Source organism: Nothobranchius furzeri, chromosome 2 (assembly GCF_043380555.1).
Source record: "Nothobranchius furzeri strain GRZ-AD chromosome 2, NfurGRZ-RIMD1, whole genome shotgun sequence".
NCBI classification, from domain to species: Eukaryota; Metazoa; Chordata; class Actinopteri; order Cyprinodontiformes; family Nothobranchiidae; genus Nothobranchius; species Nothobranchius furzeri.
The window spans coordinates 98,486,323-98,509,403 of record NC_091742.1 but is presented as its reverse complement, the minus strand read 5'-3'; the positions used below and the strand labels follow the sequence as shown (position 1 = coordinate 98,509,403).

General features: G+C 47.7%; 4 protein-coding genes across 5 annotated transcripts in view; 2 read left to right on the top strand and 2 right to left on the bottom strand.

Moving 5' to 3' along the window:
* Nucleotides 1–23,081, bottom strand: part of LOC129162178 (oocyte zinc finger protein XlCOF6) — an 849,318-nt gene that overhangs the window by 501,516 nt on the left and 324,721 nt on the right. The window lies entirely within an intron of this gene.
* LOC107372881 (transmembrane protein 235) lies at nt 412–9,903 on the bottom strand. Of its 2 annotated transcripts, XR_011519176.1 has the most exons (5): nt 9,732–9,903; nt 7,290–7,367; nt 6,905–7,042; nt 1,939–4,988; nt 412–1,252 (listed from the first exon to the last, which is right to left on the bottom strand). XR_011519176.1 is itself a non-coding variant. In XM_015941080.3 (4 exons), the coding sequence occupies exons 1-4, from the start codon at nt 9,901–9,903 to the stop codon at nt 4,741–4,743; spliced, it is 636 nt and encodes a 211-aa protein (XP_015796566.1). In that variant the 3' UTR covers nt 412–4,740. The 2 variants fall into 2 exon arrangements, 1 of the variants encoding a protein (XP_015796566.1); XM_015941080.3 differs by having other exon boundaries at nt 412–4,988.
* LOC129161859 (zinc finger protein 135) overlaps nt 11,126–23,081 on the top strand; it is a 185,754-nt gene continuing 173,798 nt past the window's right edge. The window contains exon 1 of the mRNA XM_070548408.1: nt 11,126–11,153. Within this exon, the coding sequence (XP_070404509.1) occupies nt 11,141–11,153 (13 nt within the window). The 5' untranslated portion in view covers nt 11,126–11,140. The remainder of the gene's footprint in view (nt 11,154–23,081) is intronic.
* LOC139066217 (uncharacterized) lies at nt 14,437–21,566 on the top strand. The gene is made up of 2 exons (XM_070548399.1): nt 14,437–14,466; nt 14,994–21,566. The coding sequence occupies exon 2, from the start codon at nt 15,188–15,190 to the stop codon at nt 20,570–20,572; it is 5,385 nt and encodes a 1,794-aa protein (XP_070404500.1). The 5' UTR covers nt 14,437–14,466; nt 14,994–15,187; the 3' UTR covers nt 20,573–21,566.

Genomic DNA, 23,081 nt, shown 5'->3' with positions numbered 1-23,081 from the left:
ATTGTGATTTCTTAGTAAATATTCTATTTGGTGAGAGATAAACTTTATAGTATTTATCCTAGTAGATCTATAATTAAACGGGTAAACTAGTAGTAGCACATCCAACATCAAAGAGTGTTAAAAAGTTATTATCAGGAGAGGGAGAATGTTTAAGTGGTTAGCAGCAGTGTGCTAGACGATGGCCCCCTCCATGAGGCCACCACAGCTCAGCAGAACATCGTTGTAAATAAAACATCTCCCTCGATGAAGGTCACGGGAATGAGCCCATTTACAGTCCCACACACACACACACACACTTCCTCCCTCCCCTCCTTCGCAGACGTAGCTCACTTCCCTAGCTAGGTGTGGAGGCAGCCTGACTAGAAGCTTAGAAACAACCAGAACACAAGGAGCCTGCACCGACACCAGTCAGCTGCTTTACATTTTATTGATTTGACATTTTTATTTCAGCAGAAGTGTTCTGCCTGGCCGGACCCCTGCATGCACCAGGAGGGCTACACGTCGCTGCTGGCTGTAACATTTGTGCTTTAAATGCTTAAGACTGCAGAATCTGATGAAAGTCACAACTTTATGTTACAAAAACACTCGCCTGAATACAGCAGGTGGAAATCCCGTTTAGACAGTTCGGTTTTTATACATCATCTGCAGCAAGACTCCGATGGAGGAAACGGGTCGTGACAGCAGCCGGACCCAGAGAGCAGACTGAGTTATGTCTCATGAAGGTGGGGTTGGAGCGGTCCTGCTGTTGTCACCCTCTCCTCTTCAGCATCCGCGCTTTGATGGAGAAGCTGGAGGCGAAGGAGCTGCAGCACAGACGGCTCGGTTCAGAGCTGACTGACGTGCTAACAGCTAGTCTGAGACCAGTTGTTCTATCAGAACCAGATGCTGCTAACTAGTGCAGCAAATACCCACCATGGAAATTACCGAGTCGTTTCAAATAAAAGTGTTTTTGCATGAACCAGTCGGGCATTTTGAGACGAGAGTTGTTCCTCTGCTGACACACAACTCTCTGAGAACAACGATGTCATAGCTCCACCTCTGGTCCAGTAGATGACCTCATCACACAAGTTTACCTGCTGCTGCTGAAGGGCTCTTTCCTCCACTAAAGCCTAGCAATCACAAGCTGTCGAGCTTCAGACGAGGCTGGAGAACAAACACCACACTCTGGACTCCCAGGAGAGAGACTGGTGTGAGATCAGAGACAACATCCTCTACGACCGGGTTCTCCGTTCTTACCCCCAAATTCCACTACCTCCGCTCCGGTCCGCCCCCGCCTTCCACAGCCGCTCGCTTCCGAACTCAATTTTTACTGGTACCCGCTCTACAACGGCTCCGCTCCGGTGCGGAGACCTGAGGGGGGCAAACAAGCATGCGCAGGATTTTCGAGATCTTGCGATACAGTCCGAGCAATAAACGCGGAAGTTAGATCCAAACACCCGTTGTGTGGGAGAAGCATCGGCATGAACTGTTTAATCTGCCCATCATTTGTGTTGAGAGATCAGCAGTGTTTGGATCAACAAAGTGTGACTACTTTGATAGTAGAAACTGTATTTATGGCTTATTTTTGTGCATTTAAACTTCAGCCGCCATTGATAGTTGTTAAAAGTTGTTAAACTTGTGCATATGAAACAAAATACGCATTTTGTTTATCGATTTATTGTGAAAAACTGAAATTGTGCTTGCTCCTTTTCCTGTTGGGTCGTTGTGATTTCTGTCCATTTACTGCGGAGGTGCTGCGGCGTCCGACGAAAATAGGATCGATTCTATTTTTGCCGGACGCCGGAACAGAGGGCGGCGCACGGCGCCGCACTGCCGGAGCACGGCCGCAGTAGTGGAATTGCTCTGATTGACTACAACGGGACCGATTTTGCTCCGGCGTTCGTGTCGGAGCGGAGCGGAGGTAGTGGAATTTGGGGGTTACTCCTCCATTCACCCAACCTGCTGTTGTGTTTACAGTTCCTACCTCAGACTCGGCTCTAGTTTGAAGGAGAACCGACCAAATGAGCTACAGGTGCATTTATGTGCTCATGGCAAAGAAGACCATCCCCACATCCAGACTGCAGCTGCTACAGCGTTAGCCTCCAACACTTACTGTGGATAAAGGTGCTGTTTGTATGTGTTAGATAGACTAACTGCTTCTGGTGGACAAGGCCTAGCCTAGCATGGAGGTCCAATTACAGTGATATGTTGCTTTAATGGTCCAATCACAGCGTTCTATCGGTTTAACTGTCCAATCACAGCGTTCTATCGGTTTAACGGTCCAATCACAGCATTCTATCGGTTTAACGGTCCAATCACAGCGTTCTATCGGTTTAACGGTCCAATCACAGCATTCTATCGGTTTAACGGTCCAATCACAGCGTTCTATCGGTTTAACGGTCCAATCACAGCATTCTATCGGTTTAACTGTCCAATCACAGCGTTCTATCGGTTTAACGGTCCAATCACAGCATTCTATCGGTTTAACGGTCCAATCACAGCGTTCTATCGGTTTAACGGTCCAATCACAGCGTTCTATCGGTTTAACGGTCCAATCACAGCGCTATGTTGGTTTAATCATCCAATCACAGCGCTATGTTGGTGGTCCAATCACAGCGTTCTATCGGTTTAATGGTCCAATCACAGCGTTCTATTGGTTTAATGGTCCAATCACAGCGCTATGTTGGTTTAATCATCCAATCACAGCGCTATGTTGGTTTAATCATCCAATCACAGCGCTATGTTGGTGGTCCAATCACAGCGCTATGTTGGTGGTCCAATCACAGCGCTATGTTGGTTTAATCATCCAATCACAGCGCTATGTTGGTTTAATCATCCAATCACAGCGCTGTGTTGGTTTAATCATCCAATCACAGCGCTGTGTTGGTTTAATCATCCAATCACAGCTCTATGTTGGTGGTTCAATCACAGTGCTCTATCGGTTTGGTGGGTGGGATGATGTGACTGAGTGGAACAGCTGACAGGGCTGGTTAGAAACAGCTCTGGCATCAACGTTGGACTATAGTCTTGGGCTTTATGTAGAAAAAGGATGTATTTGTGTCTTCGTCAACAGCGTATGGCGGACTGTCTTGTTGACTGACCTCCATAGCAGTGAGTCTGTGATGTTGTTTGTTATCCAATAGCATGTAGAGACCGTTTAAAGACAACCATAGAGTCTGACACACAACTGAGCTCTGTCTATGGGGCTAGCCTGACTGTTCACATATATAAGATGGCTGCCAGGCTGAACGAGGCTTGGAGCTGATGCCACTTTTACTAGCTGTTAGCTTATCAATCCAGGCAGAACCAGTCTATAATGAGGCTGCTAGAGGTTCCAGGAAATCAGCTGCAGCTTAACGACACACAACACGCCGTCTCCTTTCTGCCAGACTCCTGGGTGTTTTGCTTCTGTTCAGAGGCTCGGGCTGAGGAAACAGCTGTCCCACACGCGCCTCGGCGGCAGACGAGCTGGGCTGTGAACGGATCGCTGAGCAACGAGACGGTCCGTTTATAAAGAGGTGCTTCATCACCCGTCGGTGAGGCAGATCAGAGTCACGGTGCTGGTGTGACCAGCGTTAAAGCTCACACAGGACCTACGGCTGTTGGACAGAGACATCCTACAGCATCACCATGGGTTCTGGTCAGGGTCACAAATGGTTACCTAAAACTGGGTCTAACGAGGGTTCTGGATGGCTCTTCTTGCTGGTGGCTCATTTAGAGTGATGGATAACGGTGTTTCAAACATGCATTAATGTGTGATCTAATTAATTACAAGCTTTTATCACAACGCCGTTCCCATTAATCAGGCTGCGGACCTGCAGGTTACCGGCTGCAGTCGAATGCGGCCGTGGGACTTCCACTGGAAGGAGCTCCGCTCACCTGTCAGATGTTTAATTCCCCGACCTTCTCTTCCAGGATCATGCATCTGGAGCCGGTTAGTGTTCCTGATCCTGCCTTTAGTCCCGCTAGGACCTGACTGTGCCCGTCTCAGAGTAGTGGCGTGGCGTTAGCTAACTCCTTTAGCTTCTGAAGCACTGGCCTCTTCCACTCCCTTTGGGCTAAGACTCTTGTTCTCTCTTCTATTTGAATATTTCTGGTTATTGTTTTTAAAAGTTCAAATTAACATCTCAATCAATCAAAATCCAATAAAACTAATGACCTGCATTGCAGCTGGTTTCGTCCTTCATTAGTGCTAGCACACCCTTTAATTCCTAGAAGGCGTGCGAGCTCACCTGCAACCGGACGGACCGAAGACTGAAACTAATGGAAAGATGGTCGTACCGATTAAAAGTGTTAAAAGTGACCAGTTAAAGAGCAACGAACAATGCAACACTATTAAAACGCGGGTTGTATGCTAGTGTGTAGCATCGTCGTGCACCAAGCAGGCAGGTAGCATGCATATCTGCTGATCTCCACCTGCTTTCCCTGACTAGTGCTCGCCCTGTCCAGGGTCCAGCCCACAGCCAAGTCTGTGCAGAGCTCTTCTCCTCCAGAAGAGATCTGCTGTTCTGCAGGACAGAACACTTTTGCATGCTGTGGTCCATGTGGTGGTTCCCACTGAGGGAAGCCCAGCGCTGAATCCTGTTCATGAAAAGGAACAAACAAGGTGATAAAGCAACAAGGCTGCATTAATGCAGCTGAATCGGGGGAATAAAGACGAGCAGCAGACCACATCGTAACATTCCTGCAGCTGGCTCGGAGTTACGCTCGTCCCACTGCTACTGCTGTCTGCGTTTTAGATCCTTGACCTGTTTGAAGCCCTCACTGCAGCATGGCGATGGCTACACCAGAATCATAACTCCCCTTAACTTGGGTCAGTCTGGCAGCCAGCATGAGCAGCAGACCAGTCAGCACCTCCAGGCCGTAGGACAGCCAGGCTACAGCCAGCGACCAGCCAAACGACACGTGCACGTAGACGAGGCTCTCTGGCAGCACCATCCTCTGGAACTCCTCCATGGCCAGGTTTGAGTACTTTATGTAGACGCTGACCCCCGTCAGGGTGAAAACGCCTGCAGACACACAAAAAGAACCACTGTGAAGGTGCATCCATCCGTTTTCCTCTGCTCGTGTGGGGTGGGCTCAGGGGGGAACAACAGAGCCAAGTCCCATCCCAAGTGCTTCAGGGACACACTCCTGCTGGTTTGCATCACCCCACAGACTGTACTGGATTCTGTTTGAGCCCGCGACGTTCCGCTGCCATTCCACGCCGCTGACGTTTAACCACGTCTGTCTGCTCCCGGTTCTAATAAAGTCCAGACCGCCCAAAATGACGTAAAAGCCGTTTCAAACGAGCTGTCACCATCTTGTTCCTCTCTATTGCATCATCCCACCCACCAGACAAACAGAGGGCTCTGATTGGCCCACAAAGCGGATAGAGCACTATCAGTTTGTCACCCCTCTAGAGAGCTGTGATTGGCCAGCCAGAATGCTGCTAGGGGCTGCGGAGTCTCCAATGGAGCGTTCCCAGACCAAACTTTGCAAAGCAGGAATTTGGTCCGGTTCACCAGGCTGGACAAATCCGGGACTCGAGGATAAGACAGGGAATTCTGCTCCTGGCCATCGCACCCTTTTGGAAACTGAGGATGCCATCGTGGGCGGAGCCAGGTGGTAGCTAGGGGATGCTAAAGCAACAGCAGTTTTGGAACACGTCACATAAACCATGTTGGTCAGAAGCTGGTTTCCCAGGAATGGACAGGTTCATGCTAAAGCCTGCGGCGCTGGGTTAGAGTCCCGTTAGCTCATCACACATCTGTGACCCATCCTCGTGGCTGCGGCTGCGGTCGGGGGCTACTTGGTGGTTTGACCCCCCAGGCCATCCCTTAAAGCTGGGTGTGAAGCAGTGAGGTGAAAGAAAGTCACTTATTGCTGTGTTTTGTGTTGTTGCATTGGAATTTCTTGTTGTTCCACATTAGGTGGTCTCTAGTCACCTTACCCCCTCAGTCACCATACCCCCCGCGGTTCAGTCCTCACCGACAGACAGCAGCACCCCGAACAGCGAGCGAGCTGCTGCTGGTAGCGATGCTCGGTGCACCAGGTCAGCGAGGCCTCAGACACCCGACTTCAGCGTCCAGCTAACAGAGACGTGATGTTTGGCTAAATTATGGCTCGTTCTTATTGGTCCGACAGTAAAAGGCTGACGATTGTACTTTTGTAATCAGAGCTCCTTCATGATGGCTTTACAGCAGCTGTCATCAGGAGGACGGTTACTGAAGCAGGATTTCTCCGGTTTTATTTATGGTTGATGTGTTTTCAGTGATGATGCGTGGGAGTGGGAGAAGCTCCGTTTCTCCTAGAGTCAACGCGTTAATGGTTAGGCTCTCCGGGCAACGGGTTCTCACCGTGAGGCTGGTGCAGTTATTAGCTTCTGTGTTGCTCGTGTTAGCGTCGTTACGCCGGTACGTCGATACGTTCTCCACCGAGAAGCTAGTTTATATCGAGAATCAACGTCTGATGTCTCAGAAGTTCAGACGAGCGCGTGGAGCTCCAGGCGCTCGCCGAAACCTGAAAGAAGTCAAAGATACGCAGTCCACAAGAGTTTGACTTGATATTTTAGCCAGAGACGCCAATCCTGGCCAGGAGGAGTCAACACTGGGAATTAAACACGGCCATGGAAGTACGGCAACTGTACGTCAAAAACCGAGACATGCCTGGTGTGCTTGGGCCCACGGACCCTGGCGGTACACACCGAGTCTGCAGGTCTGCGTCTGTCGAGTCCTTAAGCTTTACTTCTGGGTGGACCTGTTCCATCTGATGTCTAACTCTGTTAAACTGGGTGTTTCATAACCAAAAGGTCATAAATATAGTTAAAAATGGCCGTCTGGAATCGACCCTGGGTGTAACACACACACACACAGCTGCAGGTTGGTGCATGCACAGATCATCAGTGAGGGCCTGCGTGGAAGGCAGGAGGTCTGTGTGGACTTACTGCACAGGAGAAAGTAGGACGCTGATGCAGCCAGCAGCATGCGACTGCAGGCCAACGAGCTGACGAGTCCAAAGATCCATCCCATCACCAAGAGGACCAGGCTGAGAGGCAACAGGATCACCACCACGCCGTGCAGGCCTGCAGACATGCGTGTGAGGAGTACGCGGTGTTGTGAGCGGCAGCTGCTTCTATCGCCGGCAGGGTAACTAGCCTGCAGGCGTGCTCCCGTCTACATAACCTCTGTCATCAAATCCTTTCATTCAGGCCGTCACTGCCAAGGATGGGTCTGCAGACTCTGATCTAGGGACTTTCGTTCATGCATCCGGCTGACTAAAACATCACGGCGAGCCGTTTCTGTCATTCAGAGGAAGGAAGACGCACTCACCCAGAAGGTGCCTTTCTGTTTGGGACAGGCTGGAGGTGTTCGCCGTGAAGAAGGGGATGACTGAAGTCCGGTTTGACCCTGAGAACGTCAGAAGTAACGGTTACACGCAGCAGAACCACAGACACTGGTGACACCGAGGAAGGTGCCGTGGAAAAACAAGGCTAACTTATTCACAGATGACAGATCTTTATGACCGGCTGGTCAAGCGGTCATGTTGCTGAAGACGTAGGCAGGGTTGGTTCCATTAGCACGTCGTTTCAACGCTACTGGCGAATGAAACACAACCCAGGTGTGAAACTGTGCAACTGTAGCAGGATGCACCAGAGCGGGGTATGGACCTCCAGAGCCGCTGTCCAGCACGTTTGAGAGGTTTTCCCGCTTCAACACACCTGATTTTAATCAGCAGGTGATTAACAGGCGTCTGCAGCGCCTGATGAGCTGCTGCAGGTGATCCAGCTGTGTTAGGGCAGGGAAACCTCTAAAACAGGGCACCGTGGGAGGGAGGGTGGCAACCCCCACCACTACCTGGGCACTACCCAAGGAGCGCCCCAGCCGCCGCCACCGACCCCCGGCCCCGAGGCAGAGGGCTCCACAGAAGAAACACTGGAAGGATTAAAATACAGAGATTGTAATTTTGGTAAAAGTTTCTCTCTCTGGGCCTCAGGACCGATGACTAAAACTTCAGTTTTGTCCTGGTTGAGCTGGAGAACGTTTTCTGCCATCCAGGATTTAATGTCTAAAATGCAGTTTGAAAGTGCGTCCATTGGCCGAGAGTCATCAGGAGACACGGAGATGTACAACTGTGTGTCATCAGCGTCAACACATTCTCACACCCAAAGCGTCAAATAATGACACGTGTGACCAAGCGTCAAAATATGACGATCAGGGTGCCCCAGCACGTCGGGATAGGACGCGCAGGGGCACGCTGTGCCAGAGAGTCGGTGTCCGACGCCCGCGGTGAGACGGACATTTGACCGTCTTGTGAACTACTTAACCTTCCCCTCACCCCCATTCTAACCTTAACTAAGTTGCGCATGCAAAGCTTACTTGGAGATTACTGAGTTAAGGTTAGGATGGGGGTGAGGGGAAGGTTAAGTAGTTCACAAGACCGTCAAATGTCCGTGTCACCGGGGGGGCGTCGGATACTGACGCCCCCCCGGTGACACGTGTCCCTGCGTGTCCCTGTGCGTCCTCTCCCGATGCGCTGGGGCACCCTGATCGTCATATTTTGACGCTTGGTCACACGCGTCATTATTTGACGCTTTGGGTGTGAGGATGTGTTGTCAGCGTAACTGTGGAAATTCACTCCGCGTCTCCTGATGACGCCGCCCAGAGGGAGCATATAGAGGTTAAAAAGCACTGTGCCTAAGACTGAACCCTGGGGCACACCACAAGTGATGCTGTGGACCCCAGAGGAACAGGTATCCAAACTCACCATAAAACTCCTGTCTGTGCGGTAGGAAGTGAACCATCTATGAACAGCACCAGAACAGCAATCACAGCATGATGTGTGAAGCCAAAGTGCACCGATCTGGTGCAGGTACCGATCCGGTTCAGGTACCGACCCGGTGCAGGTACCAATCTGGTTCCTGCACCTGCTGCATGGTTTCTCCACAGCAGCAGGTGAGGTCCAGGTACCGATCCGGTCCAGGTACTGATCTGGTTCAGGTACCGATCCAGTTCAGGTACCGATCCGGTGTACCGATCCGGTGCAGGTACTGATCTGGTTCAGGTACCGATCCGGTGTACCAACCTGGTGCAGGTACCGATACAGTTCCTGCATCTGCTGCATGGTTTCACCACAGCAGTAGGTGAGGTCCAGGTACCGATCCGGTCCAGGTACTGATCCGGTTCCTGCACCTGCTGCATGGTTTCTTCACAGCAGCAGGTGAGGTGCAGGTACCGATCAGGTGTACCGATCCAGTTTAGGTACTGATCCGGTTCAGGTACCAATCCGGTTCCTGCACCTGCTGCATGGTTTCTCCACAGCAGCAGGTGAGGTCCAGGTACCGATCCAGTTCAGGTACCAATCCAGTGCAGGTACCGATCCGGTTCAGGTATTGATCCAGTTCCTGCACCTGCTGCATGGTTTCTCCACAGCAGCAGGTGAGGTGCAGGTACCGATCAGGTGCAGGTACGGATCCGGTATACCGATCCAGTTCAGGTCCCGATCTGATGCAGGTACTGAACCGGTTCAGGTACCAATCCAGTGTACCGATGTGGTGCAGGTACCGATCCGGTTCCTGCACCAGTCATCGGGAGCTGCTGATGATTGGAGCAGAAAGCTGCAACAGGAAATCAGACATGATGGATCTGAAACCCAGGTTTTCCACGTGACGCGCCTGCCTCTCACAAGCACGAGGGAAAAGCCTTCGGTGGAGTATGACGTCACTCACATGGATTATATTACTGATGATGTTCTAGTGAACAGGAGGGACGAACCTTCATGGATCCTCCATAAGCCAGAGTGGGAGCCCAGCTCATCCGCACCTGTGTGGTTGGGGCTGTTTACGTCGATGACGTACCAATAATCAGTCCCGATGGCCACCGTGAGCAGGCTGAAGCTGAGCAGACCCGTGAGTCCGGCCGCCAGAACCACCGCTCCGTACCTCATGGTTCAGAAACGAGACCAGACCAGTCACTGATTCCTCCTCAACAGCTGCTCCTGACAGGAGGAGGATCCATGGATGGGCGACCCGCTCATAGATGTTGTCTCCTGTCTTCTTCTGACTCCGACCGCGCTACCCAGCGCAGCGCACAGAAGCCCAGCGGTCGATGCTGTCAAGGTAATAAAGTGTTACACTTCCGGCCCCCACTTTCAAAATAAAAGGTCATCCAAGGAACGCGATGAGACAATAAGGTCCTTTGATTACAATTGAACAAACACAACAGGCCACGGCACTACGAACCCAGAAGCATAAACAAACATTAAATTTCATAATATATAATGATATAATATATTATAATATAATATAACATAATATAACTTAATATAATATATTATAATATATAATAATATTATATATTATAATATAACATATTATATTATATAACTTAATATAATATTAACATATTATATATTATAATATAACATAATATAATATATTATATAATATAACTTAATATAATATAATATAATATAATATAACATAATATATTATACTATATAATATTATATAGTATAATATATTAAATAATATAACTTAATTAATATAATATATTATAATATTATATTATAATATATTATATAAAATATTAGATAATATAACTTAATATAATATTTTATAATGTATTATTTTTGTTAAAAACTTTATTGATAGTGGAAAACGGGATTTTAGGATCATTCCTATTTCCTGAGATGATTTTGGAAAAGCATGCATACCTTGAGTTCCTTACTGCGTTGTTGTAAGACTTTAGAGTTTCTCTGTATATCTGATAGTTTATAGTGATTTGGTTTTTCCTCCATTTTGTCTCTGCCACCCTGCAGTTCCTCTTTTGTGTTCTGAGAGCTTTGTTCCTCCACGGAGCTCGGCCGCCAGCATCAACAAATACTCTATATGACAACATTCCTTGTCAGATGCTGCGTAATCATATGTGGAAATGTGTCCGGAGGAAAGAGGATCTAGAGGAGGAATAAGGAACTGGCTGGGGAGGAGAGGCAGCCGGCTACCGCTACCGGCAATAGCACTGTCAAACGTGACATCGCTCCAGAATAAAACAGAGCAACTTTCAACCCTCCTGAAGTTTGATCAAGACTATCGACAGATCAGCCTCTTCTGCAGCGAGACCTGGCTTACCGAGGACACAGAACTGCAGCGAGAACCAGGAGATCAGTCGGGGGCGGGCTCTGCATGGCTGTCAACAGTAAGTTCACAGTAACATTACCTGGTGTGTGTGTGTGTGTGTGTGTGCGTGTGCGCGTGTGTGTGTGTGTGTGTGTGCGCGCGCGTGCGCGCGTGCGTGCGTGTTCTGTCTTCTCCATCCCCAGTGAGTCGTGGAGGATGGCTGCTTATACTGAGCCAGGATTCTCTGGAGGTTTCTTCCTGTTAAAAGGGAGTTTTCCTCCCCACAGTCGCTATATGCTTGCTTAGTTAGAGGATTGCTGTAAAGACTCTGGGTGTTTCTCAATGCATGGAACCTTGCCTTGATGTCTTGGCCCCGCCCCGGTTGCCTAGGAGATACGTCATCAGGAGCCGCCAAGACGTGTTCCAATGTTCATGTTCTACTCAGGCGTGTGTTCTCCGTTTGTTAGCCATTTAGCTAGCAGAGCGAGGATACACGGGAGGTGTCTTGTAGCCCAGCCTTGGTCAAAAATTAACCACAATACATCACGGTATTTTCAAAAAGACAGCGGATCAGCTACTTCGGGGACAGTTTTCAAGTTTAAAAGTAAGACAACTAATTTAAAATGTTTTTTTTTAGATCCAAATAAGTTATCTATGGTTGGTTAGTTGCAGCTTCGGTGGCTAGCGGGTAGTGACTCACTTATATATTTAATATAATAAACAAATACACAATTTAAAAAGTAAAAGCCTCGTTATACATTTATATTGACACTAATCCGTATAAAATATAACGTTATCTCCCGTGTCACGTGACATCACATGACCGCCGTGGAAGCTGCGGTCACGTGATGCAAGTCAGTTCCATTTAACAGTTTGCTTTGACCAAGGAAGGACAGTGTCCTCGTAAGCAAGGCGCCTGGCTTCGCGAGACATCATCTCGCGAAGCCAGGCGCCTTGACATTGAGAAACAACCTCTGACACTAGTCAGTGACTCGATGCAACCTGCTGGGTTTCTTATTTTGGAAACTTTTTACTGATTGCAGGGTTTTTCCTGTGTTCAAATTTGCGTGGCGGCCGCCTCCAGCCTGATTTTACTCTGCCCCCAGCTATATGGATGTTATTGTAACTGCAGTTGCAGCGTTGCGCCACTAGAGGGGCGCTGTATCAGCAGCAGTGCACTGAAAAACGCTAAAACCGCTGCAGAAAAAGAAGAGTAAGGTCTAGCTGCAGACGCAGCCCCGACAAACCACGCCCCCATGTGCCTGTTGAGCTCCCCTGGTGGTCAGAAAAGGGGAATATCTCAATAACAGCAGCCCTCCCAGCGGGCGGGGAGAGCTTAAACCTGGGTTGGATCCAGGGTGCAGCAGCCCGCCTCAGGCTCCAGCAGGTGATGGCGGTGTTTCAAACCCTCCCAGCGGGCAGGGGAGCTTAAACCTGGGTTGGATCCAGGGCGCAGCACCCCGCCTCAGGCTCCAGCAGAGGAGGTTGGGGTTTGATTCATATCAAACGCTTTTCAATGCTAACAACACAATTGAAAGAATACGTTTATACAGAAATAGTAACAACGTAATTAAACAGACAGGACTCCAGGTTTAAATATGAATGTATGGATTGTTTTTTTCTTGCATACACACTTAATGGCCATCCCCAGTGGGATTATAAAACACAGACACCACCAACAAATAATCAGTTGCCGGACAATAGGCACAACATACCTATGCTTACTTAAGTTAGCAGGTGAGTGATGTTTGTGCAAGCAGGGCCGGCTCTAGGTAATTTGGTGCCCAAGGCGAGAGTGCCCATTTGCGTCCCCCCCCCCCCCCCTTGCCTGCATGCCTCTCACCCAAACCCAAGTCCACCCACCACACATGGGAAAAAGCAACTCCACAGTTATTCCTTAGTTACTAATTTTTTATTTAAATATTCACACAGCAACTCTTTAAAGTCAACAGCCTGAAGAATAAATGTAAGCTTGAAAGATAAGTAACCTGAGAATATTACAATAACCAACAACTCATAATGTTGAGCAAATGTCATGGGGGGGGGGGGGGGGTGCAAAATCAAAAGCAGCATTAAACTGTGCAATCAAAAGCAAAACTCAAATATCAAAGTGTCATCATAAAGAAAGTTCTACTTTCCATTTTGTTCTACTGCTGTGGCCAGTCAGCAGGATCCATGGGGCCAGCAGCTCCTACATGTTCACACACATCTGTTGAAGCTGATGATGGTGTCTCTTCAGGCTGTTGGAGTGGAGCACTGAGTCTGCTGGTGTTGGGTTCTTCTTCTGTGAGAAAATACACACACACACACACACACACACACACACACACACACACACACACACACACAGCAACTTAACCCTCTGATGCATGAATTACTTAAGAACAGTGCTTCTTTCATGTTCAGTATTCCTCGGTCATGTGCAGTGATGCTTTTCATTATTTTTAATGTTACTGGACTTTTTATTTTATTGATCTTTTTTAATCTGTTCTATGAAAACATGAATAAAATGATCAAAAACAGGTGGAAGTGGGGAATATTTGAAAAAACTTATGTCTCACTCTCAGGTGCTCTTCAGCATCAAATAAATTGTAGAACATGAGGAAGAAGAACCGGTGATCTGAGGCACTCTGAGGATTTCATTTATTAAACAAGGAAACACCGACGCGTTTCGGTACGACCTTCTTCAGGACATAAACCTTTATACCCTGAAGATGACTCACTATGTCACAAAAACTAACGTCCATCCTTTCTTACAAATTTACAGCCTAATTGACAATAACATCTTAAGGAGACAATTTCAGATGTGTGTGTTCAGATTATTTAATATTCTCAATGCTAAATCAATGCTGCACTGATTGTGCCAAAAACAAGTGTCTGGTGTGGATTTAAATAAATTAATTTTGCATATCGATATATGTGATAAGCCGTTTAATTTGAAAAAGTCCGTTTCTACTGCTGATTACAAATAGCCTAACAAGTAACTTACTCACCTGGTTCTAGATGCTGAGACTGTAGCTCAGTAAATGTGCTGCTGCTGCGTGATGCCTGGATGAAGACGCTGCAGCGTAAACAAGAAAGAGACGGTATAAGATGTCATGCTGTGTTTAGGCAGTTCTCACTCCCCGCCGGGCCCGGCGGCAGCGGGCGGCACCGCCACGGCCGCGGCGGTGCCGCCCGCCCGATGTGAAGGACAAAGGCATATTTACATGTGTATATATGTGTCAGAAAGGGTTATAGTTATGGCAATTTTACAAGATCCATTTGTAAAGTTACCCCACTCTTATTTTGGTGGTCCAGTTTGTGACATCACTTCCTGTAAAGCCGTTTCTACCATTTTGTCCAAGCTGTTGGTGATGGCAGACAGCCTCGTGTGCGTTCATGACTGATATGTAAGTTTGGCCAACCGTAGCACCTCTATGGATACATAAATAACCTATAAGTTCATTCAGTTTCCTTTATGTCTGTCTGGACATATTGTTTGGATTATTTAGAGGGAATTCCTACAGTTTAATTGGTATCAGTTGCTATTCTCGCTTGTAGTCCTCATTTCACTTCTCTTAATTTGTGTTATGTGTGCTAAATACTGGTTTATTTGAGTTTTATTCCATTTACTCCATGTGTATCCATCCATGACGTCAGTTCAGTTGAGGTGTGGTATAATGCCAGGCTAATTGGCAGCATGGTTTAGTAGTGTGGTACTTGCAACAGCAGTACCTTGGTTTGACCACCAGAGGTCCCTGGAGATCATATAATTTGTCAGTGCCTCTGAGGCTGGAAGTCACAATATTTACTCTGTGTAACCCTTGAATGTGCATCATTTGGGAATATATTTGTTTTTGCTTAGTCTTAAACGTTGGCATATTTACGTCACCATTTGTACAGTCCTTTTACATCATTCTTTGTATTTATTTTCCAGACCACACGAAACCACAGAAATGTACAGATGTCCATACTTCAACTGTCATTAAATACGTAAAACTGTCTCTCCGTGCCCTGCTCTCTGACCGGAGCCCTTATCTTGAAGATACTGTCAGATCAGCAAATAACTTCCAGAGTTTCCACTCTATCACATGGTCCTTCGAGCCGGAGCCACAGTCATCTAGAGATATTATGGAGGAGCTAGGACAACCATCTGCAGACCCAGCAGTGCGTTCTAGATCCCAGCGGGAGAGACGACTACCAACGTATTTGGAGGACTATGAAGTTGGATATCAACCTCAACTTCTCCATCATCCAGCAGCCCAAGCTCCAGCTGGGCATGAAACTCATCCTCCAGATCAACCTGCAATGATGACAGCTGCTATCACTGGAGCCATACCTAGCCTACCTAGTAGGAGAGCATCATCAGATCGAAGCCAATCTGTCTCTCAGCGCAGTAAAGCTAAGACCCAGAGCAGCGCCAGTTCGTCAACAAGGAGGTCAATCATCGATGGGTTATCTGACATACAGACAGCCATGTTGGAGGAGAGAATAAAGCGCATGGAGTTGACAGAGGTGCAAAGACAGATAACGGAGGAAAGTCTGATGGATGAACAGTACCAGCATCTGGACCAGCAAGCTCGGGAAGCCCTCAGAAGAGAGGAACTCCTAAGAGAACAAGAAGTACAGAGGCGTAAGCTTGATGAAGAGGCAGAAATGGCATTAAAGGCAAAAGAGGCTATTGCCAGACGGCTAATGCTGCAATGTAAACTAAAGGAAAAGGAAATAGAGTTCGAGAAAGCGACTCTCATTACATTCCTCCTAAAGGAGGAAACGAGTAGCTCTGTTGCCTCAAGACCGCAAAGTGGAGATGAATCCAACAAAGGGTCCCCAGCTGACGTCATGGGAGTACCACCACCTTCACAAGGTGCACATGGACCTGCACACTCTGCTCCTACAGTTATTGGCCCTCCACCAGCCTTTACAGCAGCAGTGCCTAATCCTCCTGTCTCAACAAGCCAATTAACAACTAGAGCTTCACCTGTCCTTCAACCGCAACCTCCTGCCATGGTAAACCTGCCGACCCAGCCACAATTCACATACTCCACGATAGCTCCGCCCACCACAGCACATACCATCCCTCAGCCTGGTACGACACTATCAGTTGGTGCTATATTACCTCGTGCTGGACCACCAGCCTTAACAGTGCAGTCCACTGCTCCCCTAAACACGCTACCAGCAGTCTATAACCAGGCTCCACATCAGCATGTACCCTGGTCTTATTCACAACAACAGCCAGTACGACCTGATGCAGCCCTGCAGCATCACTCTCCTCCTAGCATACCACCTTTGCCACAAGAGACAGCTCCTCCTCCAGGCTCAATCGCTGCACCTAGTACAGACCTAATGGAGCTATTAATAGCTACTTCATATGGACTTCCTAAGCCTGCTTTACCCTACTTCACATCTGGAAGAGAGGCAGACTTTGCACTGCTCAAGATGGCTCTAGATAACCTGCTAAGCTCACATGCTCACCTCACCGAACCATTTAAATATCAAGTGTTGTTGCAGCATTTGAAGCTGCCTAGTGCTCACAAGCTAGCACAAGCCTTTATGTATGACCCGAAACCATACACATCGGCCCTACAGGCACTTCAAGATAAATACGGGCAACCCCGCCAGCTTGTGCAAAGTGAGCTAGGAGCCATCCTAAACTTACCTCCAGTTAGGTTTGGTGATCCAGATGGATTTGACAATTTTGCCCTCTCAGTACAAGCTTTAGTAGGCATGCTCCGATCGCTAGAGGGTGAAAATGGCTACGAACTCAAATGTGGCTCTCATGTTGATAGGCTACTTAACAAATTGCCCGCTAACTACAGAGACAGCTTTGTTGAGTATAGCTTGAACCGCGGCATTCTGACAACTGGGACTGATAAGACTTATACCCTGTCAGATTTCTCCACATGGCTCCAGTTGAAATCACAAGCCAAGCGAATCGCCGCTAGAGCAGCGTACATGTGTCAAGATCAACCAAAGCTGAGGAGTCAGAAGAAACCTCAGGGTCCTTCATCCAATGTGTACTACAACACAGAGAGCCAGGCTAAAGCCACACCTCCAGATCCAGCTGGCCATATAAGATCACCTAAGCCTAAATCAGGTCCTAAACCTTACTGCCCTTATTGTGACGACATAGGACATTACCTGAGCCTGTGTCCTAAATTCAAAGCTCTTTCAGCAGCTGAAATTGCCACATGGATCAAACACAGAAGCTGCTGGCGGTGCGGCAGGAATCATGCACCTGAGGTTTGCACTCTAAAGAAGCCCTGTAAATTATGTAAGCAACAACATCTTACTGTGCTCCATGACGTGTGCCCTCAAGAACCTAAAAAGGTGTTAATGGTCAACGCTGCTCCCAATACAGTGTACATTGACCGTCCAAATCGCCCAAATAAAGTCATGCTCAAGTTGGTCAAAGTATGTCTACACAATGCTGAGTATTCCCTGGAAGGCTTTGCTATCCTCGATGACGGGTCCGAGAGGACTCTTATCCTCCCATCAGCAGTGCGACGCCTCCATCTGACTAAAAAGCCTGAAAACCTTCCCCTGCGCACTGTCCGCCATGAGGTGATTCACCTTCAGGGAGCAACAGTTTCATTTGAAATATCTCCAGTTCACACTCCCAAAGTAAAGTACAGCATTCACCATGCCTTCACTGCTGATGAACTAAGTCTCTCAGAACACAGCTACCCTGTAAAGTCAATCATGCGAAAGTACTCCCATCTGGGAGGACTTCCACTTCCACTTGTGGACAGAGTGCAGCCTTTACTTCTTATTGGGTCTGATTTCCCTCATCTACTCATCCCTAAGCAACCAGTAATAGCTGGCCCACCTGGGAGCCCCCTAGCAGTGTGCACTCCTCTTGGTTGGACATTACAAGGCCCAGCCAACTTCAGTCCTGTTTCTGCTGACCACCCACACTGCTACTTCACCACGTCTCCCAACTCAGAGCTCCAGCGCCATGTAGAACGTCTGTGGGAAGTTGACATCTCGCCTTATGTGAACATAAAGACTGCCACGCGTTCTAAAGAGGATCAACAGGCTGTGGACCTGTTAGAGCAACGCACCACTAAAGTGGAAGTGGATGGAGTGACTAGATATGCTACTCCACTTCTCAGGCGCAAGGATAGTCCCCTCCTCTGGGCATCAAAGAACACTTTGCTCCCACAGCTACGTAGTACTGAACGTCGTCTAGCTAAAGATCCAGCTCTGGCAGATACCTACTGTCAAGAAATCCATAAACTTGAACAGTTAGGTTATGCCAAACCCCTTCCTTCAGCTACAGTAGACAGCTCCCAGGAGTCATGGTATCTGCCTCACCATGTTGTCCACCATAATGGAAAGGCAAGAATTGTCTACAACTGTTCCTACCAACACAACGGACACTGTCTAAACAGCCAGCTCCTGCCCGGGCCGACCCTAGGTCCTTCACTTCTCGGCGTACTTCTTCGGTTCCGAGAACACAGTGTGGCTGTCAGCGGTGACATCAAAGCAATGTTCCACCAAGTTCGCTTACTACCAGAAGACAAACCGCTGCTCCGTTTCTTGTGGAGAGGTATGAAGAGAGAGGAGGAACCGACTGTATATGAGTGGCAGGTTCTGCCATTTGGAACAACGTGCAGTCCTTGCTGTGCAACATATGCCCTCCAGAGGCATGTGAAGGACAACTGTAAGGGGCATGAAGACATCCTGCATACAGTTGAAAGTGCATTTTATGTGGACAACTGTCTAACAAGCATCACCACTGCTGATAAAGCTAAATCCCTAGTTGACCGACTGCGCAGTCTGCTCTCTGCTGGAGGGTTCGATATAAGGCAGTGGGCCAGCAACGATCCAACTGTTTTGGAGCACCTTCCTGCTGAAGCCAAAGCGGCTAGTTCCGAGCTGTGGCTTTCCCAATCCCGACAAGACCCAGAGGAACCAGCTTTAGGCCTACGTTGGAACATCCTCTCTGATCACCTCGGCTACAGACACCGACCGGTAGAGTATTCTCAGCCGACCCTGAGAAACATCTACAAGGTGATGGCCACGCAGTATGACCCACTGGGGTATCTTATCCCATTCACCACTCGAGCCAAGATCCTCATCCAGGACCTGTGGAAAGTGGGAGTCGACTGGGATGAGCAGATTCGACCCAAGGCTCTACTGGAAATATGGACACAATGGGAGAGTGAGCTGGTCTACCTCCCACAAGTGGAAATCCCAAGATGCTATGTTCCAGCAACCTTGGCCCCTGAAGTGCCTAACAGACAAGCGCACATCTTCTGCGATGCCTCCGAAAGAGCCTACGGAGAAGTCGAGTATATTCAAACTCCCGATAACCAGGGCAATGTTCACGTTGCATTTATGATGGCTAGATCTCGTGTTTGCCCTCGGAAACAGCTGTCAATGCCACGCCTTGAATTGTGCGCAGCTCTAGCCGGGGCTCAGCTGGCTAAGGTCACAATGACAGAGCTGTCATTCTCTCCCCAGCAGATAACACTATGGACCGACTCAACTACAGTGTTGACATGGCTGAAATCAGACTCAAGTCGATACAAGGTTTTAGTTGGAACGAGGGTTGCTGAAATTCAAGAACTTACCGAAGGGTCAACTTGGCGGTATGTCAGCACCTCTGATAATCCAGCAGATGACCTTACCCGCGGGAAGACACTCCATGAGCTCAGTCAGCCCAACCGGTGGAGTCAGGGTCCACAATTTCTTCACCAGCCTATTGACACCTGGCCAGAGCTACAAATGGAAGTAGCTCAGGAAGAAGATGAGGATGAGCAGCGCAAGACAGTGTTTTGTGCAGCAGCTACCTGTCCTTCTCATGAAGTGGATGTTACTAACATCGACAACTGGGATGACCTCGTTAGAGCCACTCATATGAGCCTTCACGGGGCAGCCAAAGACCTGGCGAGCCCCACCATGACAGCTGCAGATGTACAAGAAGCTGAACTACAGACCAGCTTCCAAACTTTAGAAGCACCTATCCAAAAGCAGCTGGCTGGACAGAAAACAGAGTTCCGATTCAACCCGCCAGGTTCCCCTCATTTTGGGGGGACATGGGAACGGGAGATCAAGTCAGTGAAGGCAGCCCTTCGAGTGGTACTGCAGGACCAAACTGTCACAGAATCTGTTCTGCAGACAGTTTTGATTGAGGTGGAGGGAATTCTCAATGCGAAGCCACTGGGATATATATCCTCGGATGCTGCTGATCCAGACCCAGTCACCCCGAACCTACTACTCATGGGACGTCGTGATGCATCGCTTCCACAAGCCATTTACGCTTCCAGTGAACTCCTGGGCAGACGGCGATGGCGACACAGCCAGGTCCTGGCAGACCACTTCTGGTCCAACTTTATTCGCTACCATCTTCCTAACCTACAGAAGCGACACAAGTGGCACAAGAATACAGAGAATCTTGCAGCTGGACAGGTTGTGATGGTGGTCGATTCACAACTGCCCAGTGGCCGATCGGGAGGATTGTCAAGACATGTCCAGGCTCAGACGGTCGAGTCAGGGCAGCTGAAGTGAGGATAAAGGGACAGACTTATCTTCGACCAGTTGTGCGCCTGGTGCGCCTGCCAGCTTGGGAAGATGAAGATGACTCTGGCTGAACACCTGATAAGACTTTCCTCTAGTTTTCGAATTTATAACTAAATTCGGGGGCGGCTATGTCAGAAAGGGTTATAGTTATGGCAGTTTTACAAGATCCATTTGTAAAGTTACCCCACTCTTATTTTGGTGGTCCAGTTTGTTACATCACTTCCTCTAGATAGTCACTTCCTGTAAAGCCGTTTCTACCATTTTGTCCAAGCTGTTGGTGATGGCAGACAGCCTCGTGTGCGTTCATGACTGATATGTAAGTTTGGCCAACCGTAGCACCTCTATGGATACATAAATAACCTATAAGTTCATTCAGTTTCCTTTATGTCTGTCTGGACATATTGTTTGGATTATTTAGAGGGAGTTCCTACAGTTTAATTGGTATCAGTTGCTATTCTCGCTTGTAGTCCTCATTTCACTTCTCTTAATTTGTGTTATGTGTGCTAAATACTGGTTTATTTGAGTTTTATTCCATTTACTCCATGTGTATCCATCCATGACGTCAGTTCAGTTGAGGTGTGGTATAATGCCAGGCTAATTGGCAGCATGGTTTAGTAGTGTGGTACTTGCAACAGCAGTACCTTGGTTTGACCACCAGAGGTCCCTGGAGATCATATAATTTGTCAGTGCCTCTGAGGCTGGAAGTCACAATATTTACTCTGTGTTACCCTTGAATGTGCATCATTTGGGAATATATTTGTTTTTGCTTAGTCTTAAACGTTGGCATATTTACGTCACCATTTGTACAGTCCTTTTACATCATTCTTTGTATTTATTTTCCAGACCACACGGAACCACAGAAATGTACAGATGTCCATACTTCAACTGTCATTAAATACGTAAAACTGTCTCTCCGTGCCCTGCTCTCTGACCGGAGCCCTTATCTTGAAGATACTGTCAGATCAGCAAATAACTTCCAGAGTTTCCACTCTATCACAATATGTAGATTTCATATATTCTGTAAACAGGAATAATTGCTGGCCCTTTGACAGAAAATGTATTGATTTAGAAATTACTAAAATATTTTGCATTAAGTATACAATTCACCAGACTAGTAAACTCATATTGACCATCCACTAATCTGGAAAGAATATGCTGTAAACACAAAAGCAGAAAAGCTTGTCTTTAGAAAAAAAGTTCAGACAAATGAAACAACCAGCAACAGCTTTTATTGGCCTTACAAAAACCTTCCATACAAATAAATAATGTCCACACAATACTACAGCCTCTTCAAAAATTCAGATGAGTCCAGAGCTTTTCTGAGTTTCTCCGTGTATATGAGCAGTTCCATGGCATAGGACATCAGCTGCCTCTCACTAATGAGACAGAGATAAATAGCAATTAGTAAAAATGACATTCACACCTAGAGGCTGTCATAAACAATGTGAAAACAATACATATAGGCATTAGCACTGTTCTTGTGTTTGTAGAATACCTCCAGTCACACTGCCGTACATTTCTGTGGCTTTGTCTGGTCAACATTCACAGACAGCTGAAAGCGCATGGATGGTTGCCTGAGGCATGAGGTGAACAAGAGGACATCTTTCATGTAGACGTTAGTCTGTCATGTTGCAGGTAACAAGATATTAACCATGAGTTATAGACTGACAACAGTAATGCTACAAAATATTTTCATGTGATACATAAACATTTTCAGAACGTACCTCTGGCAGAAGCACATCCATCATGAATGCCACTTGATTGTGACATCTGGTTGTCTGTGCTTCAACCAGGCTGGTCAAGAAGCCCATCACTCTGTCCAGCTGCTCATCCTCCTCAAAGAAAATGTCCACCCTGCCCTTTGATGAGGCCCAGGTGGATGACACTTTTCCTGCGATGATTGCCTGTAAATAGAGATATTTTTGGAGGATGCTCAAAGTAAATGTCCAAACACTAGGTTAGCAGAAAATTATTCAGTTAAATAATTCATGAGTCATGTTTTGACTGAAATTAGTCACAGTGTGTAAATTTAATTATAAATGTAAAACTCACTTCCAGATGTAGCAGTGGGTCTTTATCCTGAGTGATAAGAAGATCACTGCTGACTCTTCTTTGGTCTTCAGCTTGCTGAGCCCTTTCCTAAAATTAGATCAGAAACCATTTAGATGCTGAACAGAATTATTCTGGTTAAGCAGGTTAAATAAGATAAGTTGTTTCTTGCCTCCTTGAACCGTCACCTTATCGTGGTGGAGGAGTTTGAGTGCCCTAATGATCCTAGGAGCTATGTTGTCTGGGGCACTTAGTGCCCCTGGTAGGGTCTCCCATGACAAATTGGTCTTAGGTGAAGGGTGAGACAAAGAACGGTTCGAAGGATCTTTCATGGTGGTGAAAACGAAGAGTCGGAGTACCCGGCCCGGAGGGTTACCGGGGTCCCACCCTGGAGCCAGGCCTGGGGTTGGGGCCCGTGAGCGAGCGCCTGGTGGCCGGGCTTTCGCCC